Raw genomic sequence first — 9,353 nt, 5'->3', positions numbered from 1 at the left:
GGTACCAAGTATACTTATGAGCTACCTTATGCTTGAACGTGGTGTTTGTTGTGGCCAGTCTATGACTAGGGCAGAAGTCCAATACAAAACACCACTTGGGTTCAGATCAGGCAGGCTGTTCCTCCCAATCACCCTTCATCAGGATTCTCCGTCATTGCACACGTGAGCATTGAAATCCCCCCAGAGAACTATGGATTTTCCAGGCGGTATCCCTTCCAGCACACCACACAGAGACTCCAAGAAGGCCGAATACTCTGAACTGCTGTTTGGTGCATAAGTTTTCCCCTCTCCAACACGAAGTCGTAGAGAGGCGACCCTCTCGTTCTCCAAGAACTTCAAAAAAGCGGCATTCAGAAGGGGGCTGGTGAGTTAATTTCTAATTTTATGGTAACTGTGGTTGTAGCTTTTCACCAGTTCAGGTAATACATCAAGGCAACATCTGGTGTTGTGAGCCGTAAAATATCTCCACATTCTAGTTTTCAAAGTGCGATTAAATCTTTCCATGACTGAGGCCTTTAGGTCGCTGACTATGGCAAAATGTTCAGTCCTGTGTTTATTCATCAAAGCCTTAAAATTCTTATTGAAAAACTCTTTTCCAGCGTTGGTCTGTAGCTTTTCTGGGGTTTGGTTGTCTCTAAACACTGATTCAAAAGCCTTCACCACTTCAGCAGCAGTCTTTTTCTTTAGAGCATGTACATAGGCTCTTTTGGAAAATATATTTGTGATGATCAATAAATACTTATAACCATCTATAACTACTCAGGTCTGATGTTTATGAAGGCCACGAATCATACAGATGTCTTTTAACTTTTTATTATCCCTCTCCAGTCAGCAGACACCGTGAAAACTACAAAATAAAAGACACAGAAACCTTTAAATTACACAAACTCACATGAAAACTATCTCATCACATACACCTGCTATAAAAACTGTTTACACAAAAGATTTTTACAAAAACATGAAACAAATATGAATAACATGAAATAAATAAGTCACAGTTACCGTGTGCGCCTCTCAGACCATCGGAATAGTTCGCTTGTTAGTTTGTCTTCTTCTCTGTAGCACGTTGTAATGGTGTATGACTCTGCCGCCATGTTGCATTTCCCACAATCCTTCACATTGAACCCTGAACTAAACCGTGGTCATGTGACTTATTTATATCTATCAAACATTTAAAAACAGTGTTGCATTTTTAACATTAAACATATAAACCTTATTTATTTTACCTTTAAATCAATTTTTATAATTTTACGTATTATTTATAAAAACAATAACAATAAATTGACACCACAATTAAATTACTGTCCCCTGGACAGTTACACTCCCACCAAATTACTGTAATTTATAAAACCTTTACACAATCATTGAATAAATCCAGTAATTTCATCAATTAAACATCTGGTATTTGGGAAGTGGTTTAATTTTTGGTTCCTGTGGAACATACTTTACTTGTTTTCTACAAGCACAACTAATTTATGAATAGGACGTTCAAGTATGGATGAAGTAGTGTTTTGTTGACTCTTGTCCCCACATTTTCGACTTCCCATTTGTACAGTAGCCTTTCGTACTAGTCCATCCTCATCTTTACAAACATCTAGTACTCTTCCAAGCCTCCACTCATTACGGGGAATTTCCTTCTCTTTCACAATGACAATATCTCCAACCTTCACATTTCTCTTTGAAGAATGCCAGCATTGTCTGAGGGTGATGTTTGCTAGGTACTCTTTCCTCCATCTACTCCAAAATTGTTCCACCAGATACTGGACTCTGCGCCACCTTTTCCTAACATATACATCCTCTGCTACAAATTCTCCTGGAGGAGGCAGCGGGACAGAACTTTTCATGGTAAGCAAATGGTTAGGCGTGAGTGGCTCTAAACTTTTGGGATCACTGATACTGTCAGTGGTGAGTGGGCGGCTGTTTACGACTGACATGGCTTCATAGAAAAATGTTCTTAGAGAAGCATCATCTAATCTTCCTGCACTCTTAGAGAGAACCCAGCTAAGGACGCTCCTAACTGTTCTGATCTGCCGCTCCCAAACTCCACCCATGTGACTGGCATCAGGAACATTCATAATAAAATCACATTGTTTCTCTGCCAGGTAAACCTTTAACCTGTCTGTGTCGACTTCTTTCAAAGATTTTGTGAGCTCATTTTTATCTCCAACAAAATTTGTCCCTTGATCTGACCTAAGCTGTCTCACAGCTCCACGAATGGCTATGAAGCACCGCAATGCGTTTATGAAGGCATCCGTTGTTAAGTCTTCCAGCATTTCAATATGGATTGCCCTGGATGATAGACAGGTGAATATGAGACCGTACCTCTTAGTCTCTTTACGACCTTGCTTGGTCATAAAAGGCCCAAAACAATCCATCCCACAGAAGGAGAATGGTGGTGAGGGATCCACGCGGTCAGCAGGTAGGTCAGCCATTTTTTGCGTTTCTGTTGGTCTTCGAGCTCTCCTGCATGTGACACATTGTTTGATGTAGTTTGCTACAACTTTACTGCCACTAACTATCCAGTAACCATTTGCTCTGAGCTCATTGAGAGTCTGTCCTCTACCTTGGTGATGAGTTTTATCATGACAGTAGCCTAATATCAGACGAGTGACCACACTGTCTCTTGGTAAGATAACAGGATGCTTCTCATCCAGAGGTAAGGAGGCCTTCTTCAATCTCCCACCCACCCTGAGGATCCCATCCTGCACTACAGGGTCAAGCTGAAACAGCTGATGGCTGCGTGGCAGATTACCGTGACTTAACATTTGCACTTCCTCTTTGAATGCACCTTTCTGTGCTAACTTCACAAGTACAAGACTAGCTTTTCTTCTGTCCTCGACATTTACAGGCTCTGTCATTTTGGTCCCCTTTGCTAATTTCTGAATTCGAGCAACAACATTCAGTGCTGTATGCCATTTTGAGAACCGCTCAAATCTCTGCAAAAAACTGTCCTCTTCAACTACTTTTACTTGTAGTATGTGTGTTGTTTTTACTTCTGGATCTCCAATCATAAGCTGTGGAGTAAGTTTTTGTGTCACAATCTCTCTTTCCCACAGGAATTTTGGTCCTGTAAACCAGGTTGAATTCATCAACTCTGACACCTTCAGGCCTCTGGAAGCGTGATCCGCTGGGTTTTGGTCACTGTCGACATAGTTCCACTGTGTTGGGTCTGTCGTTTCTTTAATTCTTTGCACTCTGTTTGCAACAAAGACGTGAAACCTTCGAGCGTCATTGTTGATGTAGCCCAAAACTACCTGAGAATCTGTCCAGAAGTACTCTTGGTTGATTTTGAGCTCCAGCTCCTCCTTCAATACACTACTGACTGCTGAAGAGACCACTGCAGCTGTCAACTCTAGTCTAGGTATGGTGACAACCTTTGTAGGTGCGACCCTCGCCTTACCTATGACTAAGGAACAATGCACTTTATCCTCTGTCACTACTCTAATGTAGGAACACTGGCCATATCCATGGCTACTGGCATCAGCAAAGTGATGCAGTTCCATCCTCTGTACCTTCCCAAGGTTTTCAGGAGTGAAGCATCTTGGGATCCGGAGTTTCTGCAGATTTTCTAGGTCATTTAACCAGCTCTGCCATCGTGGTTTTAATTCTGTGGGTAGTTGTTCATCCCATCCTATGCCCTTTTGGCACATTTCTTGTAGTATTTTCTTTCCCAGTAACAGGAAAGGAGCTAGGAAACCTAGCGGGTCAAACACTGAGGCAACTGTGGAGAGAATTCCCCGCCGTGTTGCAGGCTTCACCTCCAGGTCGACCTTAAAGGAGAAGGTGTCACTATCCACACTCCATTTTACTCCCAACACAGTCTGAACTGGAAGTTCAGCGTGACTGAGATCCACATCATGAACTCCAATAGCACGTTCACTGTCAGGAATAGATTCCAAAACTTGTCTGTTGTTTGAGATGAACTTGTGCAGGTGTAATCTCCCCTTTGCACACACATTTTGTGCTTCTCTGACCAGTTTGATGGCTGTGCCCACGGACTCTACACTGACAAGGCCATCATCCACATAAAAATTCTTTCTGATAAAGTCAGCTGCTGCGGGATAGTCCTTTTCATTTTTTGTTGCGAGATACTTCATTCCATAATTTGCACAACCAGGAGAAGATGTTGCTCCAAAGAGATGGACCCGCATGCGATACTCGACTGGCTCAGATGTTGCGTCGCCATTTTCCCACCACAGGAAACGTAAGTAGTCTCTATCCTCTGGGTTTACATGAAATCTGTGAAACATTTTTTCCACGTCACATATCACTGCAATTGGGTGATTGCGGAACCTGCAGAGCACTCCTGTCAGTCCGTTTGTGAGGTCAGGTCCGGCAAGCAAGTGATCATTTAGAGCTGTGCCCTCATACTTGGCGGAGCAGTCAAAAACAACCCTGATTTTCTCTGGCTTCCTGGGGTGATACACACCCTGGTGGGGAATATACCACACATTTCCTGGCATGGGTTGGTTCTCAGCCCTCTCTGCATCTCCATCCCTGAAGACTCCTTCCATAAACTTAATGTAGTCATGCTTGAATTTGTGATTTCTCTCAAATTTTCTTTGCAGTTGCTTCAGCCTCACCAGAGCCAGCCGCTTGTTTTCTGGCAACTGTGGACGAGCCTTAAAGGGGAGTGGCATTTCCAAGTGCCCATCAGCATTCTGGTGTATCTTTTCATTAAGAAACTGCATAAACAGAATGTCATCTTGTGAGATGCTCTTTTCCCCACAGTTGGCATCTTTGAAATCAGCTTCGAGTGCTCTGATGACAGTAGCTGGTGTCAAGGTTGGACATTCCTTGACTGACACACGATGACACAAACCTGTTACTTCAGTTGACCTTGCTACACCTGCTGAGCTTCCAACAATGCTCCAACCGAGGTCAGTTTTAATGCCATAAGGCTCATCATCACCTCCTGTTATAAACTGACGTGGAGCCAAGGCTCTTGGGCAGTCATAGCCTATGAGTAGGCCAACGTCACATTCCATCAGTTCTGGTATTTCAGGTGCTATTCACTTGAGATGTTTCCATTCTTTAGCTGTTTCGGTGGTGGGAATATGAGAACGTTCAAGGGGGATGAAGTCTGTGGTATAAGCAGGTGGCAGGTTGACAAAACATTGTGAGGAAAACCCTCTAACTCTAAGCCCACTAACTCTCTCACTCTGTACAACAGAATCTCTTCCCATCATAGTAGTGAGCTTTAGCTTAACTGGCTCTAAACCTGCTCCCAGCTTCTTACATATCTGTTGATCTACAAAGGTGTTGCTACTTTGTGTATCTAACAGTGCATACACTAATGTCTCTGTTTCAGAGGTGGTGGCTAAAGAAACCCACACAGGCACTATCATAGACGTACTCCCACCCTCGCCTCTGTCCACACAGCAGGACAGGGAGGATGTGTTTTCTTCTGCTTGTAAGACGTGAGAGGATGTGTCTGCAGCAGGTCGGTCCACATGAAGTGGTGTGGGATGAGGTTTCTTACATATGCTACAAGTAGCCTTGTTCTTACAGTTCTTTGAATTGTGTCCTCTTCTAAGACAGCCAAAACACAAGTTGTTGTCCATTATAAACCTTTTCTTTTCCTCTACAGGCTTACTGGAGAACTTGTGGCATTTGTGGATAGAGTGACTTTCTTCACAAAACATGCAGGGGACAGGGTTTGTAGATAAGAATGAAGTACTCACTTTCTTTGGTTCACTTTGATTTTTAAAGCTATTCTCTACAGCACTGTGTGTTTTTGCTGATGACAATGTTTTATCTGATGCTCTCACATTTGTAACGTACACATTGGCCTTTGGTCGCTTTGCATCTCTTGATGGCTTTTCTTCAGTAGACTTCAAGGCTTGAAAGGATGTCGCAGGATTGCATGCAATGTCTGCTTCTTTTGCCACAAAGTCAGCAAACTTCTTAAAATTGGGGTATTCTTCTGTTTCTCGCAGCTGTTTTGTAACATGTCGATTCCAGCGAGAGGTCAACCAGTCAGGGAGTTTTTGAAGCATCTTTTGATTCTCCTCACAGTCATTTAACACCTGAAGCCCTTTGATGTGTGGCATGGCATTGCTACAGGCTATCAGAAAATCACTGAATTGTCTTAGCTTGCCTGACTCTCTTGAACCAACCCTTGGCCAGTTGTTCAGTTTTTCTCTAAAGGCACATTGGATTACGAAAGGGTGTCCATACCGGGCATTCAGTGCTTCCCATGCTTGGCTGTAAGCTTCATCATCTTTCCTGAAGAAGCTTCCTTCAACTACAGATTGGGCCTCTCCACTGATATATCTCTGGAGATAGAACAACCTTTCTGCTGGATTTGTGCAGTGACGTTCTATCAGTGTCTTGAAACTTGTGCTCCACTCTAAGAACTTAAGTGGATCTCCTGAGAAGACTTGAGGTTCTGGAGCAGGAAGTCTGGTAAGAACCATTGTGTCATGCAGTGCTTGAACTAATGAGGCTTCAGAGGAATTGACATTAGTTTGCTCGTCAATTTTGTTCTGGCATGTTTGTTCCTTTTTAATTTTCTTAATAGGTGCAGGAGGACAACTAGTCATCTTACTACACTCTGCTTCATTTTTGTCATAAGCCTCACCAGAGTCAGCTTCAGAGTACACCTTAAGCTTGGCAGCCAGCACATTTAGATCTCTCTGATTTTCTAGTCTTTTAAGTTCTTGCTTTTGTGAAGCTATTGCCTCCTCCATGTTAATTTCAGCCTTCTTTGCAGCCAATTGTGCTGCACAGTCTGCTCTTTTTGCTGCAATGCTTTCCTCTGACAAACTTGACCGGCCTGAGTGATGGCTCTGAACAGCAGATCTAGCCATTATAGACCCAAATATTGACTGAGCATACTCTTTGTGAAGTACTAAACGAAGCCTTACGCTTTCTGCCTGAGCATCAAATTCTTCTTGTCCCACTTCACTCATGCGAACCTTCATGAGTTCCATCAAATCTCTTGTTACAGCTGTGCAGGAGTCCATTTTTCTTCTAACCTCAGTAGAAGGTGCTGATTGAGATCGTATACTTTCATACGCATCTTTCACATATTTCTCCAGTTCTTCAACAGCATCCATCATGTCACCTAAGTCTTGATCTGAGCACTCATCCTTAAGTGTGTTACGTGCAATTTTAACCTGCTCTTTCCATTTTTCATAGAGCTTGATAAATTTACCTTCCTTCTGAAGAGCCTCTTGTTGCTTGTATTCTAGCATTTTGGGGGTTAACTTTCTTTCTCGTGTAGATTTCCTGAGTTCAACTGTGTGGGATGCAGTGGAAGAAGGCTCGACCGCTGCCATTTTGAGTATTTCTATTTTAGCAAGAACATCACCTATAAGCGATTCTAACTTCTCCTTTTCAGCATCATTTATTTGCGATTGTAATTGTTCACTTAATCGGTTCAGTTCGTCTTGAAGGAGCTTAAGCTGTATTTCACTACCTTGTGAATTTTCCTCATGAACTGACATTTTACCGGCTGAAGAAAAGCACTATGTAACATCAACTTATTCTAAATGCTTAAATGACAACATACTACCACCAGCTATGCCAATGCAATGCAAGTGCAACTTCTGTTCACCTCAATATCTCCTCTGAATGTGCATTTAAACCCTCAAATAAAGAACATCATTCAAATATTGACAACAATTACAATGGTAAACCAGGAGCATAAGTCTATGAATATATGTCTCTTTAATAAACCAGTATGTGGTCGTTTTCCTTCTAAACCAGTTTCTTCAAAGTACGTTATGGTCCGTGGAGAAGTGTATGGTTGCACCGACAAACCTGCCGCCGTCCGTAGAGCCGCTTCTCTGTTGACAGCGCTTGGATGAACAGTCACTACACGCTGATGCCTGAACAGGATGTCTGCAGAGCTGTGGTCCACGCGGCCGCGATATACGGTATTCTTCACCCGGTGACGGCTTTCCCTCTCTCCTCTTGATCGGCGTCTCTCCGGTCACCCGCTGCTCCCTCGATCGGCTTCCCTCTCTCTCTTTCGCGGACCGCTCGCTGCTCCTCACTCCGGACTCTCGGCCTTACCGACGTTGGGCGTTACGTTTTCACTATAACTACTCAGGTCTGATGTTTATGAAGGCCACGAATCATACAGATGTCTTTTAACTTTTTATTATCCCTCTCCAGTCAGCAGACACCGTGAAAACTACAAAATAAAAGACACAGAAACCTTTAAATTACACAAACTCACATGAAAACTATCTCATCACATACACCTGCTATAAAAACTGTTTACACAAAAGATTTTTACAAAAACATGAAACAAATATGAATAACATGAAATAAATAAGTCACAGTTACCGTGTGCGCCTCTCAGACCATCGGAATAGTTCGCTTGTTAGTTTGTCTTCTTCTCTGTAGCACGTTGTAATGGTGTATGACTCTGCCGCCATGTTGCATTTCCCACAATCCTTCACATTGAACCCTGAACTAAACCGTGGTCATGTGACTTATTTATATCTATCAAACATTTAAAAACAGTGTTGCATTTTTAACATTAAACATATAAACCTTATTTATTTTACCTTTAAATCAATTTTTATAATTTTACGTATTATTTATAAAAACAATAACAATAAATTGACACCACAATTAAATTACTGTCCCCTGGACAGTTACACCATCGTTATGAATAGCCGGGGCTTGCATGTCACACAGGTTAACTTGAAACTGGTTCAGAGGCTTCGTGGCAAACACTCCGTTTCTGGTGAACCGTACTCTGATTGGTTTATGTAAAGTATAAGCGTCCTGTTAAGATAAAAAAAAAAATCTTTCACCTGTTCCACTCTGACTTTTTCCACCCATTTCATCTGGCACACCCTGTTGGAGTCATTCTACTCCTCCCAAGCTACAGGGATGGGTCAGACTGGAATACACTTTTTTCATAATCCTTTTCTCAATCATCCTCTCTTCTGAAATCTGTAAGGTGGAACTAAAAAGAATGGTACGAGAGAGGTTCTATATTCATTTCCAAAAATGCTTTATTGATCATATTAAAAAATAGAAATGCTTTTTTTGTTTATATTTTTCAGACTCTCCCTGAAGGACTAGGTGAAGTTGGACATTTTCAGGGACATGATCACATTATGGGACATCCAGATGGTATGAAATGATTTTTTAACGTCAACTCATGCTTTCTCCATGTGCACAGGATCACATGATGAACATTTAACCATCAACAGGTCCAACCTAAACTTAGTGACCATGCAGACTGTCCACACTGGATGCGGTGCAGGAAGAACAAATAAAGTTCTGTCATGTTCCCCAGGTTGAAACATGACAGAGCTAAGGTGTTCATCCTGGTTCTACACTCCCCAGATCCAGATCTTAGTGAGCATCTATGGGATGTTCCAGGA

The 9,353-nt window shown here is 42.3% G+C and overlaps 1 protein-coding gene across 3 annotated transcripts; it reads right to left on the bottom strand.

Annotated features, from left to right (window-relative positions):
* Nucleotides 1-499: 499 nt before the first annotated feature.
* LOC127532452 (uncharacterized) lies at nucleotides 500-8,610 on the bottom strand. Of its 3 annotated transcripts, none has more exons than XM_051944140.1 (3): nucleotides 8,299-8,610; nucleotides 1,003-8,143; nucleotides 500-847 (listed from the first exon to the last, which is right to left on the bottom strand). In XM_051944140.1, exon 2 carries the CDS (start codon nucleotides 4,986-4,988, stop codon nucleotides 1,446-1,448), a length of 3,543 nt encoding a protein of 1,180 aa, XP_051800100.1. In that variant the 5' UTR covers nucleotides 4,989-8,143; nucleotides 8,299-8,610; the 3' UTR covers nucleotides 500-847; nucleotides 1,003-1,445. The 3 variants fall into 3 exon arrangements, with proteins under 3 accessions (XP_051800100.1, XP_051800102.1, XP_051800101.1); XM_051944142.1 differs by having other exon boundaries at nucleotides 506-847; XM_051944141.1 differs by lacking the exon at nucleotides 500-847 and having other exon boundaries at nucleotides 861-8,143.
* Between the last annotated feature and the right edge of the window lie 743 nt (nucleotides 8,611-9,353).

This window comes from Acanthochromis polyacanthus, chromosome 23 (genome assembly GCF_021347895.1).
Source record: "Acanthochromis polyacanthus isolate Apoly-LR-REF ecotype Palm Island chromosome 23, KAUST_Apoly_ChrSc, whole genome shotgun sequence".
Classification (NCBI taxonomy): domain Eukaryota; kingdom Metazoa; phylum Chordata; class Actinopteri; family Pomacentridae; genus Acanthochromis; species Acanthochromis polyacanthus.
The sequence above is the reverse complement of the archived record's forward strand: the minus strand, read 5'-3'. Positions and strand labels throughout refer to the sequence as shown.